We start from the raw sequence: 12,834 nt of genomic DNA, 5'->3' as shown, positions 1-12,834 counted from the left end.
ATCGATCATGCTTTGGGCTTGTGTTGCAGCCGGTGGTATGTGGTAGAGGGAAGAATGGATTCAATAAAAAACCAGCAAATTCTGAAAGCAAACATCTCAGCATCTGTAAACAAGCTGAAGGTGAAAAGATGACGGCTTCTACAGCAGAATAATGATCCTAAACACACCGCTGAATCCACAGTAGACTACCCCAAGAGATGCAAGCTAAAGGTTTTTCCATGGCCTTCACAGTGTCCCAACCTAAACATCATCACAAATCTGTGAACAGACCTCAAAAGAGAAACAGTGCACGATGGCCCAAGAATCTCTCAGAAGCCTGAAGTACGAAGAATGGGCAAAAATCCCAATTCAAGTACTGACCATGCAGGGTTCCCAATCAGGTCATCTTTAACTAGCCAAGCTTTTCACTGTAACAGAAACACTATATGTCCACATGTTTGTGAAAACCCCTTCTAATGAATGCACTCAGATGTACAAAAGCGCACCCAGCTTGACTAGTCTCGGTTCAAAAAGTACTGCCAATAGAATAGGACTCTTTGGAGGAGATAAACATAAACCTATTGGCACAGCATTGAGCTGTGGAGCAGTGGAACTACAGTGTTCTCTGGAATGATGGTTGGTGCTCCATTGAATACATTTAGGATGAGTTGGGGAGTTGGGAATGAGGTGGAGTGGTGCTCATTCAACATCCCGACCTTACTTGCATATCTCTTGTCGACGAATGCTATCAATTCCTCACAACAATGCTCCAAAACCTAGTCCTGGACAGTAGAGACAGTTACTCCAACAAAAGCAGGATCATCATCATCATCCTTTTTTAAAAACCCTTAATTTCAGAAGAAACAAGTAATCAAGCAGGTGTCCCAATACTTTTGTCAAAATAGTGTATTTTTGATCAGGAGTGTCTGATCTTTGCATGTCACTGTTCATATCCAACGCATGGCCATTTTGGATTCATGCCAGTTGAATTTTAGGGGTAGGGCAGCAGAAAAATTAGTGATCATCTTAAAATTTCTCAAAAAAGCATTTGTTTGGGTTTGGAGCTTAATAACGTCACCCTCTGCTCCAGTCATTTCCCGCTGTTTCCCAACCTCAAGCTTTCCGAGATGTCTTAGTAGGCAAATCTCATTGGCCAAAAATAAAATCATCAAATTCCTCCCATGCTAGCTTGCGGATTCCCACACCACTGGTGAAGAACCACTGGCAAAAGAGGTGACACGTATGTGTGAATGCCACATCAGTCCTGCTGTATTTAAGTGTGTGTGTGTGTGTGGGTGGGGGAGGTTGGTTCTGTCAGATCTGTAGATGGTATTTGGAGGTTTTGGTTTGATGCTTGGGTGGTAGACACGCCAACTGAAAGTCTGGGTTTGTTGGGTCGGTACGCTCTGGCCTTTAGTATGTTTTTGTGAGAAGCATGGAGTATTTGGGCCAGAGATGGCAAGGGGGTGGTGGCTCTTGCTCCTCTGCCACACTCCTCTCTGCCGAATCCTGCTTAGACCTAATTACCTCCAGACAGCCACACAGTTGTTTGGAACAAAGAGGATCTTCTCCATTTCAAACACATCTGCAATTTGTTTGGGCACTTCTGTATTTCAGACTTCCTTCACATCCTCCCACAAACCTGCTTTCACCAAGAGACTCATGCCTACTGCTTGCTTTCCTTAAGATGCTGTGATATCATTATTGCACGTTTACTTTCAGAAGTTGCATCACTTGATGTACAGTACAAATGATTTACTGTACATCTGCCTGAGTTAATATAGCTAAACAGATACAACTGAAGAAATCATTTGAAATATAGTTAGAGAGGATTCTGGAGGAGTCAGTCTTATTTAAACCTCAGACATTCAGTTTGGTTTGCTCTTGATAGTTGAACTCAGTGGTGAAGATCACCATGGCCAGATCCAAAAGGGCAATTGGAAATCAGCCGTTTAAACCAACTCACCAACATGGCCAGGTCAGGGCATTCTAGCAAGTCCAGCCCAAAAGCAGACCACAAAATGAGTAAACAAGGCTCAAACAGCCCTAAAATGTCATCATGGTAGCATCTGGTAGAAGATCTGACCATTCGAGGCACCTATGACCCTGTTGTCGGTTCACTGGTTATCCTCCTTTGGAGCACATTAGGTATGTACTGACCACTGTACACCAGGCCATCACAGTATGGCCATCACAGTTTGGTCCTTGTCAAAGAGCTTTAGGCATGTTGCCTTCAAGAACTTTCTCTTCACCTGTCAGCGGTGTTAATGTTATGGCTGATCACTGCAGGCAGTGCGGAGTTCTCAAATGCACATTCATTTAACAGGTCATCCATGTTTAAAAGGTTTAAAAGCTGCAAAGAGTTTCAATAAAAGCTTCACTCCTTGCCTGTTAAATAACATGCACCACAGACAGGCCTTAAGTTTTAGATTTTACTAAAAGAATCATCAACAGATCTAAAGATTAGTAAAAGAACACAGATATTCCAGGAAATATTGGTTAAAAACAATAATTAAAACAGAAATCTGAGCTATTTAAGAGCTATAAGCACTTCTGAAACACATTGACAAACAGGCACACGCTCAAAGAGACAAAGTCATGTTCTTGCACTTACAGACTGCGGCTGTAATTCGGTAATGTCTCCGAAACGAGCCATTCATAAACATTTAGAAAACATTCAAAATAAAACCAGCGAGAGTAGCGAAATCAACTGCCCGGCGTAATCCGTAATCCGTTTAGAAGTCTGATTCAGTTCAGTGGGCACGTGTTTGTCCTGCTTGGAGTGATTCAAAGCGGAAAGAAAACCACCAGTGTCCCGATGGTGGTTTTAGAAGGGCTTTGGGAGAGCGGTTTTCCTACAGCCTGCAATGGTACACTGGTTACCACATCTCATCGGGGTCAGCAGTTTTCAATTTCGAATGAATGAAGTGCATTAATTACCGTCCCGAACAATCCCCTAAACAGAGTCTTCCTTTAAGGCTAGAACCTCCAGCCACTGGTATTTCTGGAACATTGCATTCACGCTTGAAACGAAGAAGCTACGAGCTTCCTGAAGATCATACGTGAACGTTCTGAGAGTTCTGATGTAGGCTCAGTTTTTACAGAGGTTCACATTAACCCTGAGGTGCTTTATGTGTATTATGTGTGCAGTATGGAGATCTACTGTACTGTAGTGTAAGTCCTGCTGTGAATCAAGCTGCCCAGTCAAGCTAATTGTGCTGTTTAGCTGCATTTTAAAGCAATGGTTTTGCCCAAATCGTATGTTATTTCCCCCTTATTCCAAATGTAGTCAGCCAGGTTTGCGTCTTTAGTTTAACACCAGGATAACGAGGAAGATGTAGCAAATAACTGGAATTATATGGGCGATTTTACCCCATTTTCTACCCATTCCTTGTCCACTCCCCCTCCTCCATTGCTAGCAATGCCCTAAACACTAGGAAGGTGAAGACTAGCACTTGTCTTCACATCTTCACAGATCTCTTTTTAAACTGCTGCCAGTACATGAATCCTAGGCAGCCAAAGAAAGTGCTGGATCCCGAGCTCTGATACAGCCGCTAACCAACATCTGCGCTGACGAACTTCACACTAAGAGTGACGTGGGGAGAAAGTGCCTTTAACTCACCCCTGAGAAAGCAAGGTTAACTGTGCTCTCTCTGACTCCAGCTGCTGATGGCAAGCAGCATGAACAAGGATCAAACCACTGATCTTCAGATCCTGGTGGACAGCCCCCAGTCCATTTGGAGTCCCCCCATAAAAAGGTGATCTGGCAAAATGTAAACTCAACTCAAACAAGACCACATTAAAAAAACGTATGGGTTCAGTAATGGCTCTAATTAGCTAACGCACAGCTTAAAACGGTGCTAACTGTTATCTGAAATCCTACAGCGACCATAACATTAACATCACCTCCTTATAAGGTAAGCATCACTTCCCATATAGGAAACTGTAGTTCTATAATTACAGCCTGAAATGAGCCTAAGAAGGCACGCAGAGAAATGGTCTACGATTCGGAATTAGAGAACTACAAAATGCCCCCATATGGTCAGTGAAGCTGACAGATTGGCCAGCGTATAATGAAGGAGGTGAAGGAGGTGTTATGGCTGATCAGTGAGAATTGTGTCTGCTTATAGATAACAAAAAGCACAACTCAGCACAGTCTGAAGCAAGGTGCGATGATTTAGGCCTACAGTTAGCACAAAGCTAACAGTTAGCTAAAGGGTTTTTACTTGTCTTTACTCGTGCGACTTTAACCTCCACTGTAAAACTACAGAAACAAATGTTAAGACCCCAAACATGTCTGAGCTGATGAACTACACTGCAGTAAAGGCCTTTTTCAGATGGCAGAAACTGGAGAGAACGGCAGAGCGGGAAGAAATCTGTCACTTGCTGTGTGAAAAAAGAAGCCCTTAAGGGGAAAATGGTGTAAATCCAATTTTGGCCGAACCATCGTTTTAATATTAGAGGCATGTGTGCAAGACTGGGCTGGGGCTTAACTCAGCTGGACAGCAGACCTCCAGGACCTGGGTCTGAGTTACTTTTTCCTCCTCAGAAAAGCTTTGGCCTCCTTCTGTAGCCGCTTAACGTCCTCTTTCCCGTCGTCATCCGACTCAGGCACATAGTCAGAGTCTTCATCCACCTCCTCCTCCTCCTCACTCTCATCGTTAATGAAGCTGTCTTCGTAGTGATCTTCATCTTCGTCTCCTTCATCATCCGGCACAGACGTTCTCGCTGCGGAGTCAACAAGTGGAGAAACATTAGTGCATGGAAATGACAGCCTTTACTACAAGAGGAGAGAAGGCACTGTGTATCAGACCGATGCTAACATGAGAACGAAAGCTGGAACTGGGGATAACTTCACGTTTACCTAAGCTACTAGTGCACCATCCTGAAAAGTCCAGATCAAGCCCAGCTTTTGCTGCTGGGTGGTTTTTAGATGGTTTAAGCTAGTCTTTGATGGTCAAGGTGGTTGAACAGCTGGTCATCCAGGAGAAGACATAACCAGCTCTTGACCAGTGAAGTGTGTGTTCCATTTAATTTCTGGTCATGCTTGTCATGCTGGGTCATCCAGGAGGAGACATTATGTAGTGAGTATGTATTAAGTTGCCGTTTTGGAGATATGAGGTTTTTGATAACAGTATATTTGAGATTACCCAACACCTCGACATGGTTTGAGGCAGCTAAAGAAACCAAAAAAACTCTGGACACCAAATACATCTTGGCTGATCAGCTACATCTGAGGTTTCATGGAAAACTGTGGAAATGTGGTTTTTGGCCGGACCATTGATGGGAAAACAGGCTATAATTACCCATCAAATAAAACGGATTACTTTAGCATTAATGATGTGAACGTTGTGACCATGTTCTCCACGCTGCCTGACCGACTGTGCTGAGGGGATTACTACGTATTTAATTGGGTGAACAGTGTCTGCATCCAAAGAGGTGGGCTGATTACCCGTAAATCGTAACGTTTACGCAGGCCTGTGCCGTCTGAGGCCTGAGCTAATCCCAGTTTACTGGACCTGCCTCATGTATAATGCAGAGGAATGTTACATTTATGGCTTATTTAATAGAACTGCATCTTTATTTAGTGCAGCTAAGGCACCCATTTATTGCTGGGATTTACTGTGTGCGAGAAAGACAGATGAATCAGGGTGTATGGGAGTATGGGCATATGTGCATTGGTGTGTGTGTAAGTGTGTCTGAATGGTTAACATTGCCAGTGGCCTTTCTCCTTGAGTTGGCAGTGTACATGCACATGCTTACAGTTTTCAAACATTAATGACAAAAGCTATGCACACACATCATCTAAAAACGGTCACTGGAGGCACAATGCAGCCCAAGAACATGCAGAACCTGGAACGTGAGCATGATACATGACCACTTGTACATAGTTCCAAGAGTTAAAATTAAGGGTTTATTCTGGACAGAGCCTCCTTTTAATATTTTCAAATGATCTTTGTCTTTTTAATGGTTCTAATGTTCTTCTAGATCAGAGCCAAAAGCAACACATTAATATTAGCATCTTGACACAGCTTAAGCCTTCAAAAGACTGCAAAACCATCAGTCACTCACATTTAAGTAGGTAAACATTCAAGGGGGGTTAGCACTGGGGTGATTTGGAATGTTAAAATCGTTTATAATCCATTACCACAATACTGAATAAGATTTGCACTCATTTCTTTGGCCAAAATAAAATTTGTTATTTCTAAAAAACCTTGGTATTTCTGTTTATTTTGATTCATTGTAAACAGTTCATCCGGTCACGTTTGTGTATTAAGTGTATTTTCAAAAATCATTCTAAAATTGTACTAATATAACTGATTCAAATTATGGTCAAAACTGAGATCTGGCACTGAATCTGCTTTTAAAGAATCATAACTGAATCAAATTACATAGAATTGAAACAGAAATAGAGCTGTCAGGTTGATATTCTTACTGACAGTTTAGGTAGTTTATTCATTAATACACTGGACAGTATTACCTATTAACATGCCACTACCTCCTGTCCAAATTGCACTGCCTTCGCATACATTTGAACATATGCACACTGACTTATGCATATTCTGCACTCTATACATCAACCTCATACCATACTTCATCATTATATATATATATATATATATATATATATATATATATATATATATATATATATATATATATATATACATACATATATACATACATACATATACATACACACACACACTTACACACACACATACAAAACATAGGATGGACAAGGGCAGTCAGTGGACACACACATTTCCAGGTGATGTTTGATTGGGTTTAAGGCAGTTCTTTCCCCCGTCATGACCTGATTTTTTCACAGGTGTATGTTTTTCCAAATCATGTCCAATTAATAAAATTTAACACAGACTCCAATCAAGGTATAGAAACATCTCAAATATGATCAAGAGAAATAGAACCCCCCCACTGCTTGTTCATGCTCATTCCAGTCAGGATATCAAAGAGAAGCCAGCATACAGGCTGCTGTAATTACAGACTACTGAGGGTCCACTTCTCCACTCCGCTGTTAAGGCTGGCTGGTCAATGCTGGCTGGTCAATGCTGTTTCTGATAGCCTTTTTCAGAGCAAAAAGGGACGAGGAGTGGCATGTTTGGGCTTTCTTTCCTTCTTCTTATTCTTGGGTGGTCGAATGGGGTTTTATTTGTTGTTTGGGGGGCATTCATGGAATATAGTGCTGTTTGAAGTCTCATTGGTTCCAAAATTTGTAGCAATCCTAATGTTTTTCCACTTGCTAGAACTGTGATTCATTTGTTATTTGAGAAATATACAAACCTGGAGGTTTCGTATGTTTGTACTCTTTCTTGTGCAGAGGGTTCTTCCTGAAAAACACAAGAGCATACAAATCATTTTAAACATATCAGGAAGAAGTTTCTGGGTAGAGATCCACCTGCTAAGAGCAGATGAAGTATAAGTCTATACCTTTTTGCATTTCAATGACTTATCCCTCGAATTCATTTCCATTCCAATTACTTTCAAGTAATGGAGGTGCTAAAAAGACGTCTAGGGAGAAAAGCAGTTGATGACCAGTTCTGGGTTCCCCAAAGAACCTTCTAATGGATACATGTTAATGAGATATGCAAGTGTGAAGTATTTTCAGCACCTCTACTTAACGGGAAAGCCATAACCAGAATCTGTATTTTAGGAACATGTGTTTACTGTTTAAATATCAGACAGCATCCTACATTCAGTTTGTTTGTACTTCAGCCAGTAAGTACAAGTTCTTCCTTTTTCAGGAGATACTTCAGAGGAGAGTCGATGTACAAAACAATACACTTGCAGAAACATGGAAAATTCAGAAGGGAAACATTTCCAAAACTGGAGCTCAAAGAATGAATAACAGATTAAAAGGATCTGCAAAAATGGGTAGACCACCAACACTGCCCCCAATCACATAAACAGCTTTTCAAGCTTTCAGCTTGAACCCTCTGGAGCCTGCGAATGCGCCGGCACGTCAAATTCAACATTTATCTGTGTGTCTATTAATGTCTTTGTGAAAACATAGCACGGAAATATGGTTCAAACATCTCCTGAATCTGTAGAGCCTGTCCTTTCGTTAGCGTCTCATTAATATCTGGAGTTACTTGTCTTTTGCTTCTTGCCGTGTCTAACTGGTTGATTCACGTGTCCATCATCTGCCTCTCAACTGTAACTGGTGGATGTGTGTGAACCTAAGACTCTGGTAAACTCATTTCAAGGACCAACACAATCCCCAACTCATCCCTAAAGAATTGGTTGGAGCACCATCCATCATTCCAGAGAACACAGCTCTACTGCTTTTACTGCTTAAAGCCCCCTCTAGCCCACGCTGGTGTTAGGCAGCATGGTGTCGATAGGTTCATGTTTATCTGCTTCAGAAGGTGCTATTGTATAGGCAGTACTTACAGGGACCGGACAAGCTCTGTGAGTGCATGTGCATGTCTGTGTCAGCATTGAGTGCAACTTAGCATGTCTGTGTCAGCATTGAGTGCAACTTAAAGTAGCTTAATGCATTTATTAGTAGGGGTGTCCACAAACTTATGGACATATAGAGTATATCCAAGAACATATCTGACTGCAATGTCCCTTAAACAAACCTACCTGTAGCAGTCAGTGCCGTAAGGGCACTCAGGCCTGTCATCATCTTCATCATCCTCATTGCCGTTACTTTGCTCTTCTCCATAGTCATCGTCTCCTGGATGGCTACACTCCTGAAAGTGGACCGGATTTTTCCTGGTGAAGAAAAAAACAAAACAATGATTTAGCCATTTATGCCAAATTGCTTTTACTCCATATAACCTTATGTTTATGACTTAGATATTGATCTCATATGAAAAATTCTATAAAAGGAGTATTGCCAGTATTTGTGTGTTTTGGGTAACAATATAATGTAGTTGTTCTTTTCAAAACCTCCAATTTTCAAAATCTCCAAAACAGATACTTTACAGTAGGGCTGTCTAATGGCAAGAACTTGATGATACAATATGTATAATAATATAGGGGTTACAAAACAATATCACGCAACATAACTTTTTTATCCAATCAAAACAGTGGGATCTGAAGAGTACAGCACTGCCATCTAGCGGTCAGGGTTTAAACACAACAATAAACAAACCACTATCTGCCACCAACCTCTACATGGAAACATTAATAATCAATACTGTGGTTCTGAAAATCGACACAGTATTGCAAAACATATCGTAATACTTCGACAAATTCAATATATCGATATTTCCTTTCCCCCTCCACTACAGGAGAAGAAAAAATAAATTAATAAAATAAAAAAAATAAAATAAATCAATGGAAGTTAATGTAAAAGATTTTATTCCAAGTCATTCTGGAGCATTTCTATTGGTCCCTTCATCACCACATTTTTATACAATGCAAATAAGATTCACATCATGTCAAAAAGTGAAAATTTCAGTCCAGGTTAGATTAATTAATAACGAACATCACGAAAGTGGTAAATCTGCAACTAGGGCTGGACAATATGATGATATTTTATCATATCATGATCAAATTTCTTATCATGATACACAACAGGCTTTTCTAAGATCGCCAGTGCTTGAAGAACACTAATCATCTGCACGTTTCTTTACAAACAGCATAATACGTGGTACTACGCAGAGTATTTGAACCGAAGATCTTAAGGATCCGTCACTACTGACGCATTTTGTTGGCGATCCTGTATTGTAATAAATATGATCGTGAAACATCATGAAAATGTCTCCGAAAACGTTCAGTCTCAGAAGCTCATTTCTTTGCACTGAGGTTTAACCATCAGTTAGGTAGTTAGGAGACACCGACAACAGCCAAAGACAGCAGTGTGCAGAAAATAAACAGCGGGCTGATCAGCAGAAAGTACATCCAGCTCTCGTCATCGTGTTCACTGTTTTAGGTTTTACTGGTGTACTGAAAGCTTAAAGAGAGGAGCCTAATGACATAAATCACTTTAGACAGCCAGTGTCACACTGCCAGGGCTTAAAACGTGAGAAGAGGTGATACTTCGACTGCTTTTCCAAACAAAATGATCTTAGAGAGATCTTTAAATGGATAAATATTCACTACCTTTTTTTTTTTAAAGGTGGTTTTAACCACCTGAAAAAGTACTCTGGGAATCCCCTTTTGTTTGAGGAGCAATGTCCTTGAACTAAACTACAATTATTTAGTTCTCTTTATCCATCAGTATCTGCAACAAAAATGAGGTGAAACAGAAGAAAGCACTTCAGAAACATCAATGAGAGAAAGACAAGATAACAGGTTCATTTCTGATTCCCTGCCGAAAACCTTGACACCATGCTGCCTAATGCCAGGCATGGGCTAGAGGGGTATAAAGCCCCCCAGCATTGAGCTGTGGAGCAGTGGAACCACTGTGTTCTCTGTGATGATGGATGGTGCTCCATCTAATACATGTGGGATACTTGAGTTGAGGAGTTTAGGATGAGGTGAGAGTGGTGATCATTTAATATCTTGATCTCACCAACACTCTTGTTGCTGAATGCAATCAAATCCTCACAGCGATGCTCCTCCAAAATCTAGTAGTTACTCCTTCCTTGGACAGTAGAGACAGTTACTCCAAATAAACGCAGGAAAAATTCTTTTTTTAATACCCTTGATTTCAGAAGAAACAACGAATGGGCAGGTGTCCCAATACTTTTGTCAACATAGTGCATCCAGGTTAAGCAGTGTAGATATGAATTCAAGGCAATAACAAATCATGAAAATGATTCATTTGGTTGCTTCACCAGCTGCAACACTCTGAAATGACCCGTATCTCAAAAGCTCATTTCACTGCATTGAGTTTTAAGTGTTATCTGTCAGTTAGGTAGTTAGGAAACACAGAAAACAGCCAAAGACAGCAGTGTGCAGGAAATAAACAGCGGTCTGATCAGCAGAAAGTACATCCAGCTCTCGGAACGTGTTCACTGTTTTAGGTTTTACTGGTGTCCTTCTGAAAGCTTAAAGAGAGGAGCCTGATGACGTAAATCACTTTGGACAGCCAGTGTGACACTGCCAGGGCTTAAAACGTGAGAAGAGGTGATACTTCTACTGCTTTTCCAAACAAAGGATCTAAAAGAAATGACTTAATGGATAAAATATGCCGTCATATTTGAAACATCTGGAAATGCATGAATCGCCTTTCATTTGAGGAGCACCGACCCTGGACTAAACTAAACCCATTATATTCTCTTTAACTGTCAGCAAAGCCGTAAGTCAACCTGACACTACAGATGTGCCGATCAAGTGTTTTTGCCACTGTTCCGATCTGAGTACCCTAATGCTTAGTGTCGGCCGATTCCCATCCGATCTTTGTGTTGATATACAATAGTTACAATAGTTACAAACAAGTGGATTAACTGACAGCACCAGTCCAAAGTTTTTTAAAGTTTGTTTTTTAAACAAACAAACAAACAAATAAAAAAATAAATAAATATATATGTCACTCCACTGCTGCGTTCTCTCCACTGGCTTCCTGTAGCTGCCCGCATCAGATTTAAAACCCTGACGCTGGCCTACAAAGCCAAGAACGTACCAGCCCCTCCGTATCTGATGGCAATGGTCAAAAGCCGATCCGCACCAAGAGCCCTTCGAGCTTCAAGTACGGCTCGGCTCGACCCGCCATCCCTCAAAATCCACGGAAGACAAGTGTCCAGGCTTTTTTCTGTCCTGGCACCAAAGTGGTGGAACGAGCTGCCCATGGGTGTCCGAACGGCCGAGTCGCTCGCTGTCTTCAAACGCAGACTGAAGACCCACCTCTTCAGAGAGTACTTGGACGAATAGTTCTATGGTTGCCTTATTGTATTGTGTTTAGCAATGTCTAAGCTTAGAGGTATCTTTTGAATTATTAGTCCATTCTAACTAGCTGAGGTTTTTTTGAGTAAATAGCAAAGCACTTTGTAAGTCGCTCTGGATAAGAGCGTCTGCTAAATGCCGTAAATGTAAATGTAAATGTAAATATATTTTTTTAAACTAAAAAAAAAAAAAAAAAAAAAAAAAAAAAAAAAGCTGATGTGAGGAGAGAGCGCCCTCTACCCACCCGGAGAGAGCATGGCCAATTGTGCACTCTGGGACGACGGCCACTGATGGCAAAGTGGCATGGCTCAAGATACAAACTTGCAAGATACAAACTATAATTCTGACCCGGTGTTGATTCCAAAAAAAACTTAAATATTAAAATTGTGCACAAATTTCTTGTTGTTTCTATTAAATATGTATGTTGTACTTTCATTGCATTAATAATGAGCCTATGATGCATCAGCCTTGTAGCTCCAGTCCAAACTTCAGACACCACACAGGTCCCGGCTGAGTAAGTAAGGTGAGCATTAAGGGGAACATTGTGTAAATGAATTGTTTCATACCTGTAACAGGAGGCGCCGTAGGGACATGGCGTCCGCTGCTGAACCTTGGGCTTGCTCCTGCTCAAGCTAATTTCCGAAGTGCTGCCCTTTGACCTCTGCTGTCCGTCCCGTGAGGGCTGCTTCTCGTTCTTTGAGTTTCCGGAGCCTTGTGCCTGTGTTGTTGACCCTCCAGCCCTGGATACTGTTGTAGCCTCTGCTCTCTTCCTTCCTCTCCCTTTCTCCTCCTCTTCCTCTCTTTCAGAGTCCTCACCGAGCCTGTCCTCCAGTGACCTCTTTCGGCTTGGCTTTGGTGCGGTTGCCTGGTTCTGTTGGAAAAGCCAATGCCTTAAAATCACCTCAACTTCGACAGGTCATCCCAGTCACACTCAGTATCAACCAGCATGACCATTGACAGGCTTGTGTCTGCTACTGGTTAAGTAAAGGTGGCTACAGCTCTCATAACAAACAGCATAGTGGTGAGCAAAAGCTTGGGCGCCCCTGTTCAACATTT

The 12,834-nt window shown here is 41.4% G+C and overlaps 1 protein-coding gene across 1 annotated transcript in view; it reads right to left on the bottom strand.

The window, feature by feature from the left end:
- Window positions 1-623: 623 nt before the first annotated feature.
- aplf (aprataxin and PNKP like factor) overlaps window positions 624-12,834 on the bottom strand; it is a 36,641-nt gene continuing 24,430 nt past the window's right edge. The window contains exons 8-11 of the mRNA XM_072657035.1: window positions 12,345-12,649; window positions 8,587-8,718; window positions 7,282-7,328; window positions 624-4,707 (exon numbers count right to left, since the gene is read on the bottom strand). Coding sequence (XP_072513136.1) covers window positions 4,511-4,707; window positions 7,282-7,328; window positions 8,587-8,718; window positions 12,345-12,649 — 681 coding nt within the window. The 3' untranslated portion in view covers window positions 624-4,510. The remainder of the gene's footprint in view (window positions 4,708-7,281; window positions 7,329-8,586; window positions 8,719-12,344; window positions 12,650-12,834) is intronic.

This window comes from Salminus brasiliensis, chromosome 15 (genome assembly GCF_030463535.1).
Source record: "Salminus brasiliensis chromosome 15, fSalBra1.hap2, whole genome shotgun sequence".
Taxonomy (NCBI): Eukaryota; Metazoa; Chordata; class Actinopteri; order Characiformes; family Bryconidae; genus Salminus; species Salminus brasiliensis.
Note: the sequence above shows the minus strand (reverse complement) of the source record. Positions and strands in the feature narration are given on the sequence as shown.